This window comes from Bufo bufo, chromosome 3 (genome assembly GCF_905171765.1).
Source record: "Bufo bufo chromosome 3, aBufBuf1.1, whole genome shotgun sequence".
Taxonomy (NCBI): domain Eukaryota; kingdom Metazoa; phylum Chordata; class Amphibia; order Anura; family Bufonidae; genus Bufo; species Bufo bufo.
In genome coordinates this window covers 701,744,681-701,767,759 of record NC_053391.1, presented here as the reverse complement: position 1 = coordinate 701,767,759, position 23,079 = coordinate 701,744,681, and the positions used below count along the sequence as shown (strand labels likewise).

Genomic DNA, 23,079 nt, shown 5'->3' with positions numbered 1-23,079 from the left:
TGATCAGACAAGTGAATGGAACCTATTTTGGCTTCAGAGCATAGCTGGAGGTGTTTCTTTGAAATAAACACATAGTCTAGTCGATTCCCTAAAAGCGATGTCAGCATATGTCTGAGACTTTTGTAAGTCTTTAGCTGACACTCTAGGATTCTTCTTCACCTCATTGAGCAGTCTGCGCTGTGCTCTTGCAATCATCTTTACAGGACGGCCACTCCTAGGGAGAGTAGCAGCAGTGCTGAACTTTCTCCATTTATAGACAATTTGTCTTACTGTGGACCGATGAACAGCAAGGCTTTTGGAGATACTTTTATAACCCTTTCCAGCTTTATGCAAGTCAGCAATTCTTAATCGTAGGTCTTCTGAGAGCTCTTTTATGCAAGGCATCATTCACATCAGGCAATGCTTCTTGTGAAAAGCATACCCAGAACTGGTGTGTGTTTATTATAGGGCAGGGCAGCTGTAACCAACACCTCCAATCTCATCTCATTGATTGGACTCCTCACTCCAATTAGCTCTTGGAGATGTCATTAGTCTAGGGGTTCACATACTTTTTCCACCTGCACTGTGAATGTTTACATGGTGTGTTCAATAAAAACATGGGAACATTTAATTATTTGTGTGTTATTAGTTTAAGCAGACCTTAAGAAGACCTTCCATACCTTTTATCAATTTCGTCGCTCTCCTCTGTACTTTCTCCAGCTCCAGGGCATCCTTTCTATGGACTGGTGCCCAGAACTGAACTGCATATTCCAGATGAGGCCGCACCAGCGCTTTGTAAAGTGGTAATATTACATCCCTGCCCCGCGAGTCCATGCCCCATTTAATGCATGACAATATCCTGGTGGCCTTAGAAGCAGCTGATTGACATTGTGCTGTTATTCAATCTACCATCTACAAGGAAACCCAAATCCTTCTCTACAAGTGACTCTCCAGTGTTACATCACCTAGAACATATGATGTACGGTATGCAGATTATTAGTACCTGATCCTTCTCTACAAGTGACTCTCCTGTGTTACTCCTCCTCGGACATATGATGCTCATAGATTATTACTACCCAGATGCAGAATTTTACATTTCTCCACATTGAACCTCATTTGCCAAGTTGATGCCCAATCACTCAGTCTCCAAGTCAGCTTGTATTTTATGGACATCTTCCATAGACTGCACAGTACTACACAGCTTAGTGTCATCTGCAAAAATCAAAATGGTGCTATTAATCTCCTCCTCAATATCATTAATAAATTAATTAAATAATAGAGGACAAAACCCTGAACCTTGGGGTCACCTATAACCAGGGACCATTTAGAATAGGAATCATTGACCACAACTCTCTGGGCACGGTCCTTCAGCCAGTTTTCAATACAATTACAAACTATATTACCTTATTTTACCTTTTAAATGTCTATGAAGGACAGGATCAAATGCCTTTGCAAAATCCAAGAACACTTCCTTCACTGCCGCCCCCCTGTCCAGACTACTACTCGCTACATCCACAGCCGCCCCTCTGTCCAGACTACTACTCACTACATCCACAGCCACCCCTCTGTCCATACTTCTACCTATCTCTTTATATCCACAGCTGTCCCTCTGTCCAGGCTTCTACGTACCTCACTATATCCACAGCTGACCCTCTGTCCATGCTTCTACGTACCTCACTATATCCACAGCTGCCCCTCTGTCCATGCTTCTACGTTCTTCACTATATCCACACCCGCCCCTCTGTCCAAGCTTCTACATACCTCACTATATCCACAGCCACCCCTCTGTCCATACTTCTACGTATCTCACTATATCCACAGCCACCCCTCTGTCCAGGCTTCTACTTACCTCACTATATCCACAGCTGCCCCTCTGTCCATGCTTCTACGTTCCTCACTATATCCACAGCCGCCCCTCTGTCCAGGCTTCTACTTACCTCACAATATCCACAGCCACCCCTCTGTCCAGGCTTCTATGGACCTCAGGGGTGGATTGGCCTTAGACCTGACATGGAAATGTCCTAATTGGTCCATGCCCATGGTGCAACCCAAGGCCTCTGCTCTGCTGCTGGCCAGGTTCATACAGAGCTCTCAGCAGTAATTAATGCTGTGAGAGTCAGAGACTCATGTACCCAGCCAGCGACCACACATGTCCACTGAATTCAACTGCTGTGGCCCACATCTCATCTCCTAATCGCCTGCTCCATATCTTAATCAGAGACAACTGGATAGAAAATGGCATCTATTGATGGCCACAACATAAATACAGATTTTGGGGCAATATATTGTGCTGATCTGTGGTATATGGTTAGTCTGACAACTTCTGTCCTTGGTAAACCCATGCTGGTGATCACCTATGATATTACTAACAGTCACATACTCCTGTATATAGTCCCTTAAGAGTCCTTCAAACATTTTCTCACCACAGAAGTTAAACTAACTGGTCTATAATTACCTGTGGAGAACCTAGATCCATTTTTGAATATGGGCCTCACATTTGCCTTGCGCCAATCACTTGGCACTGAACCAGCACCTAGAGAATGTTTAAAAAATATAAACAGGGGCACAGCAATGACTGAACTGAGCTCTTTAAGCACTCTTGGGTGTAATCCATCTGGACCCGGAGCCTTGTTCACATTTACCTTATTTAAATTAGCTTGGACCATATCTACAGTTAGCCAAGTGAGTATATTGTTGGATGTACTAACAGCCCTGGCATCACTAATATCAGCTTCTCAGCACTGACACCAATATCTCAGCAATGGCACCAGCAACATCAGCATCTTTTTCTCCTTTTGTATATACAGAGCTAAAAAAGGATTTAGTACCTCTGCCTTTTCCTTATCTTCAGTGACTACCCTCCCCCCTTTACCATTATTTAGGGGACCTACCTACTCTGACCTTGTTTTTTTTAGCATTTATATATTTAAATAATTTTTGGGGATTTATTTTGCTCTCTTTTAGCACCTACTATTCCTTTTTGTATTTTTGCAGATTTTAACTTTTTTTTTTTTTTTACAGATTTTATCAAGCCCTTTGTAAATTTCAAAGACTCCTCAGATTTGTATTTTTTAAATGCCCTTTTTATGTTATTCATTGCCCTTATTACAGTATCTATAAGCCATGTGTGTGTTAAGGGGGGGGGTAACTTTAACCATTTAGACTTGTCACCTACAGAAATAAATTTTGCAGTGTAATTACTCAATGTGGATTTAAAGCTCTCCCGTTTATCCTCAGTATTATTATGTGCCAGTATCTGCTCCCAGTTTGTGCCCTGAAATTCTGCCTTCAACCCAGGGAAACTGGCTTTTTTAAAATTCAGTGTTTTTGCTCTCACAGCCAGAGATTGCATCTTAAAGTTCAAGGGGAATATAATTATATTGTGGTCACTATTACCTAGTATTTCTCGACCAGTAACATTTCCAACGAGCTCTTCATCATTAGAAATGACCAGATACAGCACAGCATCGCCCCTAGACAGGTCTTCTATAAACTAGACCATAAAGGTGAGGGATTGTCTCCCATTATGATCACTGCACCCACCTATGTCTCCAGTTCTATTTGGTTATACAGTTGAACTTCTTTCTCCTCAGTGATGTTAGGGGTCTATAGATTACATAAAGTATTATTTTTTCTATGTTTATCTCCCTTTGTAATTCCATCCATAAGGTTTCCACATCCTCACCATCCTCACCCACAATTGCATCTTTCACACTCTCCTTCATATCACTTCTCACATACAGGCACACGCCATCTCCTTTTAGCCATGTCTTTCCTAAAGAGTGTAACACCCTGAATATTAACAGCCCAGTCATGTGAAGAGTCCAACTATGTCTCAGCCACACTAACTACATCTGTGTGTTCCTCTAGTACCATAGCCTCCAGCTCTCCCATTTTGCTTGCTAGACATCTGGCATTTGTGAACATACATTTTAAGTTACTATTTAATTTCCCATATTTAGTTCTCGTAAATTTAAAATCTGGGATTTTTTGGGTACCTTATTTTTATGACCCCCTCACACATCCGAGATCCTAGTTTAAAAGCTCCTCCAGTCTTCTAACCATTTTCCCCCCAGAGCAGCTGCACCCCCCATTAAGGGGCAGCCTGTCCCTACTGTAGACCCTGTAGCCAACAGAGAGGTCATCCCAAACTCTTCTTTCCTGCACCAGCTACTGAGCCACTTATTTAACCCCTAAGCTTCTGCTGTCTCTCTAGTGACACTCGTGGCACTGGTAGTATTTCTGAAAACAGCACCTTGGAGGTCCTGGACTTGAGCTTGTCTCCTAGTTCCCTAAAATATTTTTTAAGGCCATTCCATCTCCCCCTGACTTTGTCATTGGTACCAATATGGACCATGACTGCCGGGTCTTCCCAGCCCCTCCCAGCAATCTATGCGAGCCGCAAAATGCCAAACCCGAGCACTCAGAAGACAATACACTGTTCGGCCACATATGACCCTGTCTGTCCACCGAATAATGGAGGTCCTACCACCAGCATGTGCCTGACCTTTGCTGCACTCTTCCCATCCTTCCTACAGGAGTCATACTCTCAGTTGCTAGAAGAAACACCCTGCTGTGGTGTTGCTGGCTCTGGGATTTCGTACCTAATATCAGCCAAACAGGCATATTTACTAGAACGTTCCAGCTCAGGACTAGCCTCCCTGGGACTTTTCCCTCTACCTTACATAACATTAACCCAACTACCGACCCCTTAGTCCTGATCTTGCCCTCCTCCTCCCACCTCTATTTCAGTGACCCCAGCCAGTGCCTGCTCAGTGAGGTCTAAGCCTCTCTCCAGGTTTCCATTGCTTCTGTGTGTTACAAGCTGCGCATTTAGATCCAGAATCTGGGCTTCCAAATATGCAACATGCATCTAGTGCAAATGTATTCACCCTGAAATGGCTCTTCAAGGCACGCATACATTGCACAGGACACACACTTAGTAGCATGGTCCATGGAGCACATGTTTAAATGGGGATAAACAGTAAAGAAAAAAAGAAGCAGTAAATATGAATTTAAATGTAGACTGAGTTCACACTTCAATTATTTTGTCAGTTAGTTTCATCAGTTATTGTGAGCCAAAACCAGTAGTGAAGCCTACACATAGTAATGGAAAGATGTTAGACCGTACGGCTTAGTGAAGCCGGATCTCTCCCCTGGACTTGTGTTTGGTGATCTGACCAGTTGAGTGTCGGAACCTGATACCCTGTTTGTGAACTGCGCTCTATAGGTGAGGTAGAGACTCTATGTGTATTAGGAAGTGCCTAGACGGGCAAGTGTTTATTTTGATGTCTATGTTTGTGCAGGTGCTGAAGAGCCAAAATACAGAACCATTTGGACTTGAACCCCGTTGTCAGAAGAGAAGTCTGCGATTGCGACCTCCTGAGAGAGAGCGATCCCTTACAATCAATATGACATGACCACTGGATCAGGGCATCCAGATTTTTCCTGCAAATGACTGATTTGGAACCTGTTTTAATTGAATTTATTTAGTTACTTTTGGATCTTATTTTGAGACATAACTTTTTTGTTTTTAAGGAATGCCTTTTCCTGCATCCGCGGGGGGCGGCGATGGGGGCAACTTGTGCATCCTCATACTGTATGCTAATCTCTTCCTGGGCTGTGGGAAAGGGAGGAGATCCAAAACACTAGCGGATATGACTTGGTGGATTCCTGGTCAAGGTATATTAACAATATTTTGTTTATTTGGTAGGGCTTCACATCGGATTTGGAACATTTTTTGCAGCTGTTGAACTCTAATGAGTTAAAGTGAACATTAAGTTATCTTGGAAGTACAGTCGATCCTGGGTGGAAGTCCTTGATGTCTTGATTATTAAGGAGAAGGATGGTAGGGTCTCTACTGACTTGTATAGGAAACCTACTTCAACCAATTTCCTATTACATGCTGGATCTCATTATTTACAGATAATCAAAGGCATTCCTTTCAGTTTTTAAGATTATGTCGTATCTGCTCCAGTAAGGAAAGGTTCAAAGGCCAAGTGTGTGATTTACAGGATAGATTTCACAGAAGAGGTTACAACCAATGAGATAAAAGAAAGGGGAGCCAAGGATGCTTCTTGAGATTCCATACTGGTGAGTAGAGTGAAGGAGGCCTCTGATCTGAAACCAAGACTGATTACCTCATTTAACTCCCAGTGGGGGAAAATGCGTGAGATTCTACAGAAGCCCTATACTTTTGTTTGACCAAGATCTAAGGGCATGTTTGTCGGAATATTCCTTAATTACTTTAAGGAGGTTATAGAATTTTGGGGATATTTTCACCACCAGTCACTATGTTCCACCCTTGGAGCATATTATATTTGACAGTCGTGACCTGGGATGGGGCTCTTTTGTCTGTGGTAACTGCTCAGCTTGTAGATATATGGTGAGATCCATTGAGTTCTGTGATACATCTGGGGCACATGAGTACAAGACAGTACATCATATTACATGTAGGACCTCGTCAGTAAGCTTAGGGTCGGTGTACTTGAACATGCTGGCAGCGTTGACAATTGTAGAAGAGGAGTTTGGCAAGTTTCAACCTATGACCAAACGCTTTAAGGAAGTACATATGTGCAATCAAAAATTCTTCCTAGTTTGGGGATAGATAGGGTGATGTTGGGCTGCAGAGGTCGGGTATTAAAAAATTACTCCTACAAAAGGAGACCAAATGGATCACCATTTTGAAAACAATGATATCAGCAGGGTTAAATGATGCCGTTAGCTTTGCGTCATTTTTGTTTCTTAATACTCAGTGGTGGTTCTATGTCTTTAGCAGTAATATTGGGCTTTTTCTGTCTTGCCCTGCTTTTTTCGCATTGGTATCTTTTTAATTTTTATGTTATGTGTATTCCAATAAACATTTATACATTATTATTTATTGGTTTGATGTTTCTTTTTTTGGGGGGTTATTGGCGTATTGGTATAGGTTATGAAATTCTTTGAGCTACCGTAGGCCTAATTATGTTTATATGATGTTGTAAGGTTCCTATCGATAACTTGTGCTGGATGCCATTTTGAGTAATTCATCCTAATCAAATCACGTAAGATTCTGATTCCCTGGGTATCTGAATCGATTTGCACATCCCTAATATTGATTCATCTAACTTTATCTCATCCTCAGGATCACCAATGGTTTCTACAGCTGAGACCAGAGCAGAAAGTGATGTTTGAAGTCCACACCCTGCAGGAGATGATGAATTTAACCTTCTATCCAACCTACTTCCTACTGGTTGGTATTCCAGGACTAGGACATGAACAAATCTGGATCTCAATTCCTTTCTGTATCATCTATATACTTGCTTTGCTGGGAAACATCATGGTGATGGTTGTCATCCTCACATCTCCAAAACTCCACCAGCCTATGTTTATATTTGTCTCCATGTTGGCATTTATTGATTGTCTTCTTTGTACAAGCTTTGCTCCAAAAATTTTGTCTATCTTCTGGTTTAATGACAGAGCCATTAGTTTTAATGGGTGTCTTCTCCAGATGTCCTTCATTCACAGCTTCACCAGTATTGAATCGGGGTTCTTGCTTTGCATGGCTTATGACCGCTATATTGCTATATATAAGCCTCTCCAGTATAGCTCCATAATAACCAGAAGACTGATAACCAGACTGGGCATTGTGTTTGTGGCTCGGGCAGTTGTTTTGATCGGCCCTTTTTCTCTCATGATCAAGAGGTTTTCTGCTTTCAAGTCCAACATCATTGCACATTCCTACTGCGAGCACATGGCGGTGGTGAAACTCGCGGCTGCTGATATCCGGGTGAACAGTATATATGGACTATTCGTGGCTTTCACTGTTGTTGGTGTTGATTTGTTCTTCATCTTTTTTTCATATACCATGATTTTCAATGCCGTCTCCCGTCTTCCATCTAAAGAGACTCGTCTGAAAGCATTTAACACATGTACCCCTCATATCTGTGTGTTCCTGAGCTTTTACATCATGGCCTTATTCTCTTATTTATCCCATCGATATGGTGAGAAGATTCCTCCTTATATCCACATTATCCTCTCTGACAGCTACCTCTTGGTTCCACCCATGCTCAACCCACTTGTCTATGGAATTAAGACAACCCTGATCCGTGAGGAGATTTGGAAAATCATAAAGAAACAGAAGAGTAAAACAGTGCAAGAATGAGAATGAAATTCCGTCTTTCTAAATAAACTCACATCTGCACTAGTGTTGAGCACGAATATTTGAATTACGAATATTTATCGCAAATATTGCAACTTCGAGAATTCAAGAATTCGCTAATATTTTGAATATAGTGCTATATACTGTATTCGTTATATCAAATATTCATCATTTTTTTCTATCTGAAAACATGATTGCTTCTTGCTTGTGGGCCAAATGAGCCATTGTCCCACAAGCAACTTAAGCAGTGAGGAATCATGACTTCAGATGGGAAAAAATTATGAATATTCTCAAAAAGTAATATATAGCACTATATTCTATAGTGCTATATATTCGTATTTGACCCACTTCGCATTAAGGCGATTTTTACATTGCAGATTTTTCAGAATCACAAAAATAATCTTACGCGATTTTTACATTGCAGATTTAATCTCGAATAGGAATATTCGCGAGTAGATGACGAATATTCTACCACACATTTGCAAAATATCGCAAATTTGAATAATTCCCCTGCCGCTCATCACTAATCTGCACCTGATTTATCAGTAATTATAAGTGCAAAATGTAGAGACTTTAGAGATGGATTAAGCTTACAAAGTCAACTTTGCATGCGTATTGGATTGGTACAGCCATTAGTTTAGATAAAACTAAAGAATAGTGTGCCGATAATCTGATGTTCGGGTTCAGGCCTCATCTAAGGAGACCAGGCTCTCGTAATATCATCACCACAAGGTCTATTATAGGGGTCACTTTATCCACCCAGGTATTGTTTCTTTTCAGACCGTAGAACATTTCTCACACACATGGCTGAACATAGCAATCTTTGTAATTCATTGAAGGTGGCATTTTGTCATTGTTTAGTATAAAATCCAGTGATCTTGTGATCTCCAGAATCATCTTAAAATAAACTGCATCCAATATAAAGACATAGGACACTGCAATGCAGGAAATGTCAAACACAACGACTATCAAGACCACAGTCAAGCCAAGTGGTGTCCACATGGGCTGTTATCTTCTATGGTCTACATAACTTCTGTAAGTATAATACTTTTGGTTTTAAGTAGGGATGAGCAGACCGCTGGATGTCCGGGTTCGAGGGGTTTGGCCGAACTTCGTTTGGAACAATGAACCCTATTGAATTCAATGGGGACCCGAACTTTGAGGAACTAAAATGGCTCTAAAAAAGTAATAAAAAGGGGCGGAGCCTGCACTTAGAGTGGATGGCTGTGTGAAGCGTCGCTCCGCTACTTACATATCCCTCATAGCCTGATATTATCTGCTTACCAGACCAAAAATTGTCAAAATCGGTGGACAAAAACCTACAGATCCTTCCGGTCCTGCCAAAGCGACTATTCAGCCTGGAGAAATGGAGAAAATCATTAAAAAAGCAGCTGCGCAAGTGTGACAAGAGAACCTAAAATGGCGCCCGGAACACCGAAGTCTGCCGGCTGCAAACAACAAGATGTTATCGGCGCTGAAAGGGGTAGGGAAGATTCCCCTGGCCCAGACGCCTTACCAATCTCCAGGAGCTTCCTAAAAGAATCACTAGCTGAAGCTCTCGAACCTCTTAGTTTTGAACTAGCAGCTATCAGGGGTGATATTTGCCACATAGGCAATAGAGTGGAGACACTAGAGGAAAATCAAACCAAGTTTATTATGCATCAGAAAGAGATGTCTTCGAATATGGCTGAGTATCAGTCGCACATCAACTTACTATACACGGCTATAGAAGACCAGGAGAATAGGGGAAGACAAAATAATCTTCGTTTCAGAGGCATCCCCGAATCTATTGTTCCTAGCGACATCCCTGAAGCGGTAATACAAATCTGCCTGCACTTGCTGGGCCCTGATACAGCGCATGAAGTCACTATCGAAAGGGCACACAGAGCATTAAGGCCCAAGCTGCAACCCAGTGAGCCCCCAAGGGATGTCATCTGTAAATTCCTATACTTCCCAGTCAAGCAAGCAGTTCTCTCAAGCGCCAGGAACAACTCGACGCTGAAATGGGAGGGCAACGAAATCTCCATTTTTCAGGACCTGGCACAGTCCACACTTAAGAAGCGCAGAGCGCTGAAACCACTTACAGATTGGCTGCGTGCTCACAAGATCCTATACAGATGGTCATTCCCCTTTGGCCTCTCTTTTTCTCACGAAGGCCGTCGCCTATTCATTTCCTCCTCCAAGGACCTTGAAAAGAACTATGCTCACCTCAAGATCCAGCCACTCCCGATCGAAAATTGGGATACGCTCCAGGACATGGCAGCCCTCCCTGATCTACCAAATATCATACCCTGTCATACCCTGAGAGCCGCCTCGCACCCCCAAGCCGCAAAGAGGAAGAAGAGGGAACACCTCCACCCGAGGAGACTTATAGATGAATGAAGCACCGGTTCGTCGATGATGCAGATCATTTTGTAACTCTTGACTATAAGTCACTGGGTATCTCCATATTCTAGCAGAATTAACCACCTAGTTTACCCATTGTTAGCTGTTCTAATTTCCCTCTCTGTCCTCCTATTTATCTTACAACTGAGCGGCTTCATTACTTATCCTCAGGTTGGCGGAACATGTTCAAGCTCTTGTTCTACTTTATACCTTGCTGACCATCTCTTCCGGTGCTCCTTTGAAGCATCAGTGCTGTCCACTGTGCCTCTCTTTTCTGCTCCAGTTAAGACTCCAGGAGAGGGTTAGCATCTTGTCCTATAATACTAATATTGTCTGATATTTGCTGCTCTTGTGAGGGATACTCAAGGAGAATTTGCCTTACCCCCAAAGAGTTCGCAGAGCTCCTTTGCTCTGCTAAAATGTTGTGTATTCTTCACTGTTATGTTCATTTTATGTATTGCATTTTATTATTCCTTTTTCCTTCTGTCTTTGTTTTCCAATCAGGTACTTCACCATTTATACACGATCTACAATCCTATTTGAGGAGGCTGAGTGTTACCTATTTTTTTTTACCACAACTAATGAGGTCCACTCCATCACTGCACCTGTCTATCCTACCCTTCGCTTTGAATCATGGCTGACCTTTGTATAGCCTCCTTCAACGTGAAGGGTTTCAACTCCCCTTCTAAACGCAGCCAAATCTTCTCATATCTGAAGAAGGAAAAGTGTTCGATCATTTTCCTCCAAGAAACCCACTTTAAGTTTGATAAATATCCAAACCTCACTCACTCTTTATTTTCGGACTGGTACCATTGTGGTTCTGGATCCTCGGCCTCCAAGGGCGTAAGCATAGGAATCCGGAAACATCTCCCATTCACATATATTCATCATATTCAGGACATTGAGGGGTGGTATATACTGCTTAAAAGTTCTATAGCAAATCAAGTTTATACCTTTATTAATCTATACGCCCCCAATGTTGGCCAGGTTGCTTGGATAGTGGAGGTCCTATCCTTACTGGAATCACATAGAGAAGGGGTGGTGATTTTGGGTGGAGATCTTAATATAACGCTAGAACCAGATATTGACTCTACCTCTAAAAGATTAGCAATTTCAACCAAAGCTCTCAGGCATCTCAAGAAATACCTACATAACTGGTTGGTCTGTGATGTCTGGAGACTATTTAATCCGAATAGTCTTTATGGGAGATAGGATCAAGAAAGCCAGAAGAACTCAAATCGATACCCTGTTAGCCAAAATCCAAAAATTTAAATCCCTACATAAACAGTCTCTGTTGGAGTCTCACTTTATTGAATTAACTGAAACACATGAAGCCTTAAAAAAGATTTTAAACAATGCCTCAGCCAAATACTATATACAAGTGCAATTTAAGTATTACGCCCATGGCGATAGAGCTTCTAAATTTATGATGCAACGTATCAAACAGAGAAAAGTCCATAATTACATTCACCGTATTAAAACTTCAGACGGTGGATTAGCCTTCACCACCGCAGGCATTGCTGCCCAATTTAGAGAATTCTATCATTCTCTATACAATCTAAAGGATCCTGAAATAGGAACACATTACCCCTTCCCGCCACATGAGCCCATGACAAATTTCCTACGCTCCTTGTCCCTCCCGGTCCTTTCTAAACAACAGGCACAATTACTGACGGCCTTCAAGCCTCATATTATCGCTCACTTTCCAAAATATTAAGCCCCCACCTACTCGATGTATGTAATAGCTCCCTAACTGGCAGCTCTATGTCAACAGACATGACTAGAGCCCATATCTCCCTGATCCATAAAGAGGGGAAAGATAGCTCCAACTGCGCAAACTATCGTCCGATTTCCCTGCTAAACTTAGATTTAAAGATTCTAGCTAAGATGTTGGCCACACGCCTATCAGCGTTACTCCCTACTCTAATTCAGAAAGACCAGGTGGGCTTTGTGAGAGGCAGGGAAGGTAAGGATAATACTTCTAGAGACCTAAATTGCATATTTCATGCAAAAAGATACAAATGTCCTCTGATCCTTCTCAGCACTGATGCTGAGAAGGCATTTGATAGGGTGGACTGGGACTTTATGAGCAAGGTGTTATCCACATTTGGGATCCCAGTTCAATTCATTAACGCATTGTTTTCTTTATACTCAAATGCATCAGCTTCGGTTATTGTTAATAACTCTTTGTCTACTCCCCTTGCTATTCGCAATGGGACCAGGCAGGGTTGCCCCCTCTCTCCCCTGCTATTTGTACTGGTGAATCTTTGCTACAGGCTATTAGGAGAGAGGGGGGAATCCAAGGTGTTCGGGTAGGAAGATATGAACACAAGGTTGCAGCTTTCGCTGACGATCTACTTATTATGTTTACGAATCCAGCATCAGCCCTTCCCCATATCTATCATATAATCGAATAATTTGGCCTTTTTTCAATTTTTTTTATTAACACAAACAAGTCCCACATTCTTAATATTGGCTTTCCCTCATCAACTATACAGGAACTCAAATCTAACTCCCCCTTTAACTGGGATACCCCACACATTACTTATTTGGGAATCAAAATTGGTCCTGACCCTGGTTCACCATTCCGTCTAAACTATGTTCCACTGCTAAACTCAATTAAAGAGGACCTTTCACTGATCCTGACATTGTGAACTAAGTATACAGCCATGGAGAGCGGCGCCCGGGGATCTCACTGCACTTACTATTATCCCTGGGCGCCGCTCCGTTCTCCCGCTATGCCCTCCGGTATCGTCACTAAGTTATGGTAGGTGGAGATTTCGGTCACTAAGTTATGGTAGGCGGAGTCTGCCATTGTTCTGCTGTAGCGCTGGCCAATCGCAGCGCAGAGCTCACAGCCTTGGAGGTTCTTTTCCATAACTTAGTGACCGAAGATACCGGAGGGCATAGCGGGAGAACAGAGCGGCACCCAGGGATAGTAGTAAGTGCCGCTCTCCATGTCTGTATACTTAGTTCACAATGTCAGGATTGGTGAAAGGTCCTCTTTAAAGATCAACTTTCCTCACTTAAAAATGTTATGTTGTCTTGGTTTGGTAGGAAGAACATAGTAACTTCCCTTATAATACCCAGATTGACCTACCTCCAGCAAGTTCTACCAATTCCGGTGCCAAAATCGTTCTACAAAACAACGAACCAAATGATCAGATCCTTTATCTGGGCAGGGAAAAGAGCTTGTATAGCGTTCACTACCCTAAACAAACCTAAACCCTTCGGTGGGATAGGAATGCCCAATCCTGAGATATACAATAATGCAGTTCTTTTGGCTGGATTGGTGGGCTGGATTAAGGGAACACGGAATGAGCCTTGGGTTGACCTTGAACAATCACTATTTGGCCTCCCTTTCAGAGGACTTCTAGTGGGAACTGGAATTCCTTCGAACACGGTCAAATCCTTTAATTCCATAATCAAGTCTACCCTGGAAGCTTGCTTGGAATTGGTTTCAGTCCTCTCCATATGCCTTTTCGCTGCCTTCCCCTATACTCCAAGTCAGAGATATTTTAGCGCTTACACCCAAAGCATTATCAAGCAGCCTACCTTCATCTATAAGATACTCACCTTATCCAGTAGTGTCCCTTTTTGATGATTGTGGGAAATTAATGGGGCCGTTGTCCTTATCACAGCTCTTCCCGGAGTGTACATTTTCACCCCCTTTAATTTCCTTTTTACATTCTTTTATCTCCAAACATATTACAAAAAGCTCTTTAGTGCCACTTTACCTGGTTTGTGAACCTGTTATCAAGGTCCGACCCTCAACCTAAACGGATCTCTCTGATATATAAAAATGTATGTACCCCTATTCTCATGCCAAAACCTGCCTTTATTGGTTTATGGGAGAAAGATCTTGAGACCTCATTTACCCAGACAGTGACTTCAAACATTCTTCTGAGACCTCATAAAGCGTCAAGATGTGTTCGTATACAGGAGAACGCCTACAAGATTTTAACAAGATGGTATAAAACCCCAGACACAACTTGTAGATATAACATAGATCGATCAGATAAGTGCTGGAGATGCGGTAGAGACAAGGGTTAATTTTTCCACATCTGGTAGACATGCCCTCGAATCAAAACATGGTGGTCAGATATATTTGAAAAATGCAACCAGATATGTCACTCAACCATCCAAATGTCTCCACAACTAGCACTTTTAGGGATCTACACTCCCATCTCATCGTAGATTATTCCCCCTCTATTCAACCACCTTCTAGACGCAGCCCGTCTCTTGATCCCCTGCTATTGGTTATCCGAAGATACACCACCCATACCCCAGTGGATTTCTAAAATTGATCAACTATACAGGTTTGAGGAATTAGCCTCATGGGAAAACAATAGAATAATCGCTTTTAGGAAGTGTTGGTTACCTTAGTCTTCTTCCAGGAGCTACGAATGATCCATTATCTATATTCAGTACCCTTCTTCGGGTGGATTTCCTCTGAAACAGTTCAACTCCTTTGCCCCGATTCAACTAGGCATGTCCGTATTCCTTGATTATTAATATAATTTTGCGAAATTTTTGATAGGGTTGTTTTTTTATACCTTTGTAATGTACCTGACAAATTTGTTTCTGTAGATTATAATTATGCTATGTACCTGATAATGTTGTTATTATACTTTGTCTATTGACTATTAACAGAATTTTTATGTAAAATCATAATTCTTTTCAATAAAGAATGAAAAAAAATAAAAAAAAAACATGAACCCTGCCTGCCCTGACCTCAGCCTGTCCCTGTCTATAGTTTTGACTGATCCCTTGGTGCTCCACACCAGTGTCTTTTGACCCCAGTGGGTCAGCAGTAACTTAAACTGAGATTACTCCAAGAGGTAGTGGGTTGGTAATTCCCCTGCAGCAGAGTCCAGATGTCACGGATGGTGTTGCAGAAAGCTGGAACTTATAAATAAACATCCAACTGGCTTGATCCCAAACTAAGGAGCATATGGGTGAGCCCTATAAAACCCCTAGAGCTCTCCCTGACTGCTATGCCCATGCAAAGGTCTTTATGGTAGACGATTTCATGCCCACGTACCTAATACTGTGTGACACCTGAAAACCCTATAATAGTGAGGGGACACGACCACTGGCTCCCTGCACTTAATACGGATGGAGTCAGGGTCACCTAGAATCAAGCCAGCAAGGAAACACAAATAAAGGAAAAAGACTTATCTGAGGAATCAGCAGTAGCAGCCTCCAGCAGTGAACAACTCATCCAGGAAAAAGTATAAAACGCAAAGTGAGGCAGTATGGGAGAGAATATAAAGGGAGACAATTAGTCTAAATAGGTGACACCTGGGAGAAGGAAAGGAGATGACAAAGTGAAACCAAAACAAAGAATGTCATGCAAGAGGTAGCGAAGAACGTCTAACAGACCTTCTCACAGAACTGGAAGTGACACCAGAACTCTGTACAGGGTTTAAAAGGTGAGGACCAAGAGGCTACTTAGATAACACCCTTAATAGATGGAAATGGCACACTCACCAGGGGATCCACTGCCAGGGCGATCAATGCATGTGCACCATTTGCCTTATGGATCAAACAGTTGTACTGCAGAGGAACACAAGGCTAAAATTAACCGAAACAAGCAAAAGAGGTGACATGTCCTCTTTATACAGGAAATGAATAATTGTCAGATTTAATGCACACTTTGCTTCATGTACGTGGTAAATGCATGGCTTTATTATGAGGCTATTAACAGCATTGTGTCATCTCAACATAAGCGTTTCAATGAAACTATTCAGATGAAATTGTTTGAAATTATTTACCACTAATTGACCTTGTTCCTGTCTACATCATGATGTCAGCAACATGTCATGTGCATTATGTTTATGGAATGAGGGATGTCATTGCATTCAGCCTTGTGTATTCATCAAGTAAATGGATCACATGGCATTGCTTCTGCTTTACAAACCTGATTTCTATTCCAAAGAAGGAGACTACAGGATTTTGCTTGCTGTACGCTGAGCCGTTCTATTTTAATTACAGCAGATTATACCATAAAGCTAGCTTTTAATTTGAATGCATTTTTTGCTGGACTTGTTATGGCTTCATGAACATAATAGTGATTCAAGTAAGAAGTTCTTCCACTCGAGTCTGACTATAAACAGCTGTTTGAGTTTGTAAAAACGTGCTGCCACTGAATTAAGAATATTGATGTATGAAGCACATGTTGTGTCTTGTAACATAGTAACATAGTACATAAGGCCGAAAAAAGACATTTGTCCATCTAGTTCGGCCTGTTATCCTGCAAGTTGATCCAGAGGAAGGAAAAAAAAAAACCTGTGAGGTAGAAGCCAATTTTCCCCACTTTAGGGGAATAAAAAATTCCTTCCCGACTCCAATCAGGCATCAGAATAACTCCCTGGATCAACGACCCCTCTCTAGTAGCTATAGCCTGTAATATTATTACGCTCCAGAAATACATCCAGGCCCCTCTTGAATTCCTTTATTGTACTCACCATCACCACCTCCTCAGGCAGAGAGTTCCATAGTCTCACTGCTCTTACCGTAAAGAGTCCATAGTCTCACTGCTCTTACCGTAAAGAGTCCATAGTCTCACTGCTCTTACAGTAAAGAGTCCATAGTCTCACTGCTCTTACAGTAAAGAGTCCATAGTCTCACTGCTCTTACAGTAAAGAGTCCATAGTCTCACTGCTCTTACAGTAAAGAGTCCATAGTCTCACTGCTCTTACAGTAAAGAGTCAATAGTCTCACTGCTCTTACAGTATAGAGTCCATAGTCTCACTGCTCTTACCGTAAAGAGTCCATAGTCTCACTGCTCTTACAGTAAAGAATCCATAGTCTCACTGCTCTTACCGTAAAGAGTCCACAGTCTCACTGCTCTTACAGTAAAGAATCCATAGTCTCACTGCTCTTACAGTAAAGAGTCCATAGTCTCACTGCTCTTACAGTAAAGAGTCCATAGTCTCACTGCTCTTACCGTAAGAATCCATAGTCTCACTGCTCTTACAGTATAGAGTCCATAGTCTCACTGCTATTACAGTAAAGAGTCCATAGTCTCACTGCTCTTACAGTAAAGAGTCCATAGTCTCACTGCTCTTACAGTAAGAATCCATAGTCTCACTGCTCTTACAGTATAGAGTCCATAGTCTCACTGCTCTTACAGTAAAGAGCCCATAGTCTCACTGCTCTTACAGTAAAGAGTCCATAGTCTCACTGCTCTTACAGTATAGAGTCCATAGTCTCACTGCTCTTACCGTAAAGTGTCCATAGTCTCACTGCTCTTACCGTAAAGAGTCCATAGTCTATCTGCTCTTACAGTAGAGTCCATAGTCTCACTGCTCTTACAGTAAAGAGTCCATAGTCTCACTGCTCTTACAGTAAAGAGTCCATAGTCTCACTGCTCTTACAGTAAAGAGTCCATAGTCTCACTGCTCTTACCGTAAAGAGTCCATAGTCTCTCTGCTCTTACAGTAGAGTCCATAGTCTCACTGCTCTTACAGTAAAGAGTCCATAGTCTCACTGCTCTTACAGTAAAGAGTCCATAGTCTCACTGCTCTTACAGGAAAGAGTCCATAGTCTCACTGCTCTTACAGTAAAGAGTCCATAGTCTCACTGCTCTTACAGTAAAGAGTCCATAGTCTCACTGCTCTTACAGGAAAGAGTCCATAGTCTCACTGCTCTTACAGTATAGAGTCCATAGTCTCACTGCTCTTACAGTAAAGAGTCCATAGTCTCACTGCTCTTACCGTAAAGAGTCCATAGTCTCACTGCTCTTACCGTAAAGAGTCCACAGTCTCACTGCTCTTACAGTAAAGAGTCCATAGTCTCACTGCTCTTACAGTAAAGAGTCCATAGTCTCACTGCTCTTACAGTAAAGAGTCCATAGTCTCACTGCTCTTACAGTAAAGAGTCCATAGTCTCACTGCTCTTACAGTAAAGAGCCCATAGTCTCACTGCTCTTACAGTAAAGAGTCCATAGTCTCACTGCTCTTACCGTAAAGAGTCCATAGTCTCACTGCTCTTACAGTAAAGAGTCCATAGTCTCACTGCTCTTACCGTAAAGAGTCCATAGTCTCACTGCTCTTACCGTAAAGAGTCCACAGTCTCACTGCTCTTACAGTAAAGAGTCCATAGTCTCACTGCTCACCTTACATTTATCAGTGTTAAACCTCATCTGCCACTTATCTGCCCAAGACTCCAATCTATCCAGATCCATCTGTAGTAGTATACTGTCCTCTGTAGTATATATATAGTATACTGTCCTCTGTAGTATATATGCAGTATACTGTCCTCTGTAGTATATATACAGTATACTGTCCTCTGTAGTATATATACAGTATACTGTCTTCTGTAGTATATATATATATACAGTATACTGTCCTCTGTAGTATATATATATATATATACAGTATAATGTCCTCTGTAGTATATATGCAGTATACTGTCCTCTGTAGTATATATACAGTATACTGTCCTCTGTAGTATATATACAGTATACTGTCCTCTGTAGTATATATATACAGTATACTGTCTTCTGTAGTATATATACAGTACACTATCCTCTGTAGTATATATACAGTATACTGTCCTCTGTAGTGTATATACAGTATACTGTCATCTGTAGTATATATACAGTATACTGTCCTCTGTAGTGTATATACAGTATACTGTCCTCTGTAGTATATATACAGTATACTGTCCTCTGTAGTATATATATACAGTATACTGTCCTCTGTAGTATATATACAGTATACTGTCCTCTGTAGTATATATACTGTATACTGTCCTCTGTAGTATATATACAGTATACTATCCTCTGTAGTATATATACAGTATACTGTCCTCTGTAGTGTATATACAGTATACTGTCCTCTGTAGTATATATATACAGTATTCTGTCCTCTGTAGTATATATATACAGTGTACTGTCCTCTGTAGTGTATATACAGTATACTGTCCTCTGTAGTATATCTATACAGTATACTGTCCTCTGTAGTATATACACAGTATACTGTCCTCTGTAGTATATATACAGTATACTGTCCTCTGTAGTGTATATATACAGTATACTGTCCTCTGTAGTATATACACAGTATACTGTCCTCTGTAGTATATATACAGTATACTGTCCTCTGTAGTGTATATACAGTATACTGTCCTCTGTAGTATATATACAGTATACTGTCCTCTGTAGTATATATACAGTATACTGTCCTCTGTAGTATATATATACAGTATACTCTCCTCTGTAGTATATATATACAGTATACTGTCCTCTGTAGTATATATACAGTATACTGTCCTCTGTAGTATATTCACAGTATACTGTCCTCTGTAGTATATATATACAGTATACTGTGCTGTGTAGTATATATACAGAATAATGTCCTCTGTAGTATATATACAGTATACTGTCCTCTGTAGTATATATATACAGTATACTGTGCTGTGTAGTATATAAACAGAATACTGTGCTGTGTAGTATATATACAATATACTGTCCTCTGTAGTATATATATACACAGTATACTGTCCTCTGTAGTATATATATATATACAGTATACTGTCCTCTGTAGTATACAGTACACTGTCCTCTGTAGTATATATATACAGTATACTGTCCTCTGTAGTATATATACAGTATAATGTCCTCTGTAGTGTATATACAGTACACTGTCCTCTGTAGTATATATACAGTATAATGTCCTCTGTAGTATATATACAATATACTGTCCTCTGTAGTATATATATACACAGTATACTGTCCTCTGTAGTATATATATATATATATACAGTATACTGTCCTCTGTAGTATATATACAGTATACTGTCCTCTGTAGTATATATACAGTATAATGTCCTCTGTAGTGTATATACAGTACACTGTCCTCTGTAGTATATATACAGTACACTGTCCTCTGTAGTATATATACAGTATACTGTCCTCTAGAGTATATATATACAGTATACTGTCCTCTGTAGTATATATACAGTATAATGTCCTCTGTAGTATATATACAGTATAATGTCCTCTGTAGTATATATACAGTATAATGTCCTCTGTAGTGTATATACAGTATACGGTCCTCTGTAGTATATATACAGTATACTGTCCTCTGTAATATATATATACAGTATTCTGTCATCTGTAGTATATATACAGTATAATGTCCTCTGTAGTATATATATATACAGTATACTGTCCTCTGTAGTATATATATATACAGTATAATGTCCTCTGTAGTATATATACAGTATACTGTCCTCTGTAGTATATATACAGTATAATGTCCTCTGTAGTGTATATACAGTACACTGTCCTCTGTAGTATATATACAGTACACTGTCCTCTGTAGTATATATACAGTATACTGTCCTCTGTAGTATATATATACAATATACTGTCCTCTGTAGTATTTATACAGTATACTGTCCTCTGTAGTATATATACAGTATACTGTCCTCTGTAGTATATATACAGTATAATGTCCTCTGTAGTGTATATATACAGTATACTGTCCTCTGTAGTATATATACAGTATACTGTCCTCTGTAGTGTATATACAGTATAATGTCCTCTGTAGTATATATATATATACAGTATACTGTCCTCTGTAGTATATATACAGTATAATGTCCTCTGTAGTATATATATACAGTATAATGAACTCTGTAGTATATATACTGTACACTGTCCTCTGTAGTATATATACAGTATAATGTCCTCTGTAGTATATATACAGTATACTGTCCTCTGTAGTATATATATACAGTATACTGTCCTCTGTAGTATATATACAGTATACTGTCCTCTGTAGTGTATATACAGTATATTGTCCTCTGTAGTATTTATATAGTATACTGCCCTCTGTAGTATATATATATACAGTATACTGTCCTCTGTAGTATATATACAGTATACTGTCCTCTGTAGTATATATACAGTATACTGTCCTCTGTAGTATATATACAGTATACTGTCCTCTGTAGTGTATATATACAGTATACTGTCCTCTGTAGTATATATACAGTATACTGTCCTCTGTAGTATATATATATACAGTATACTGTCCTCTGTAGTATATATACAGTATACTGTCCTCTGTAGTATATATACAGTATACTGTCCTCTGTAGTATATATATAGTATACTGTCCTCTGTAGTGTATATACAGTATACTGTCCTCTGTAGTGTATATACAGTATACTGTCCTCTGTAGTATATATACAGTATACTGTCCTCTGTAGTATATACACAGTATACTGTCCTCTGTAGTATATATACAGTATACTGTCCTCTGTAGTATATATACAGTATACTGTCCTCTGTAGTATATATATACAGTATACTGTCCTCTGTAGTATATATATACAGTATACTGCCCTCTGTAGTGTATATACAGTATACTGTCCTCTGTAGTATATATACAGTATACTGTACTCTGTAGTACATATACAGTATACTGTCTTCTGTAGTATATATATACAGTATACTGTCCTCTGTAGTATATATACAGTATACTGTCCTCTGTAGTGTATATACAGTATACTGTCCTCTGTAGTATATATATATATATATATATATATATACAGTATAGTGTCCTCTGTAGTGTATATACAGTATACTGTCCTCTGTAGTATATATATACAGTATACTGTCCTCTGTAGTATATATACAATATACTGTCCTCTGTAGTATATATACAGTATACTGTCCTCTGTAGTATATATACAGTATACTGTCCTCTGTAGTATATACAGTATACTGTCCTCTGTAGTATATATATACAGTATACTGTCCTCTGCAGTATATATACAGTATACTGTCCTCTGTAGTATATATACAGTATACTGTCCTCTGTAGTATATATATACAGTATACTGTCCTCTGTAGTATATATACAGTATACTGTCCTCTGTAGTATATATACAGTATACTGTCCTCTGTAGTATATATATACAGTTTACTGTCCTCTGTAGTATATATACAGTATACTGTCCTCTGTAGTATATATACAGTATACTGTCCTCTGTAGTATATATATACAGTATACTGTCCTCTGTAGTGTATATATATTCAGTATACTGACATCTGTAGTATATATACAGTACACTGTCCTCTGTAGTATATATACAGTATAATGTCCTCTGTAGTATATATACAGTATACTGTCCTCTGTAGTATAATATACAGTGTACTGTCCTCTGTAGTATATATACAGTATACTGTCCTCTGTAGTGTATATACAGTATAATGTCCTCTGTAGTATATATATATACAGTATACTGTCCTCTGTAGTATATATACAGTATACTGTCCTTGTGTAGTATATATATACAGTATACTGTCCTCTGTAGTATATATACAGTATACTGTGCTCTGTAGTATATATACAGTATACTGTCCTCTGTAGTATATATACAGTATACTGTCCTCTGTAGTATATATACAGTATACTGTCCTCTGTAGTATATATATACAGTATACTGTCCTCTGTAGTATATATACAGTATACTGTCCTCTGTAGTATATATACAGTATACTGTCCTCTGTAGTATATATACAGTATACTGTCCTCTGTAGTATATATATACAGTAT

At 40.0% G+C, this 23,079-nt stretch overlaps 1 protein-coding gene across 1 annotated transcript; it reads left to right on the top strand.

Annotated features, from left to right (window-relative positions):
- The first annotated feature begins 7,171 nt into the window (after nt 1-7,171).
- Nucleotides 7,172-8,122, top strand: LOC120994130 (olfactory receptor 52A1-like). Its single transcript, XM_040422586.1, has one exon. The coding sequence runs from the start codon at nt 7,172-7,174 to the stop codon at nt 8,120-8,122; it is 951 nt and encodes a 316-aa protein (XP_040278520.1).
- Nucleotides 8,123-23,079: the final 14,957 nt, after the last annotated feature.

What these genes read in the sequence shown, in the direction of transcription:
- LOC120994130 (XM_040422586.1), top strand. Translation starts at nt 7,172, where the DNA reads ATGATGAATTTAACCTTCTATCCAACCTACTTCCTACTGGTTGGTATT.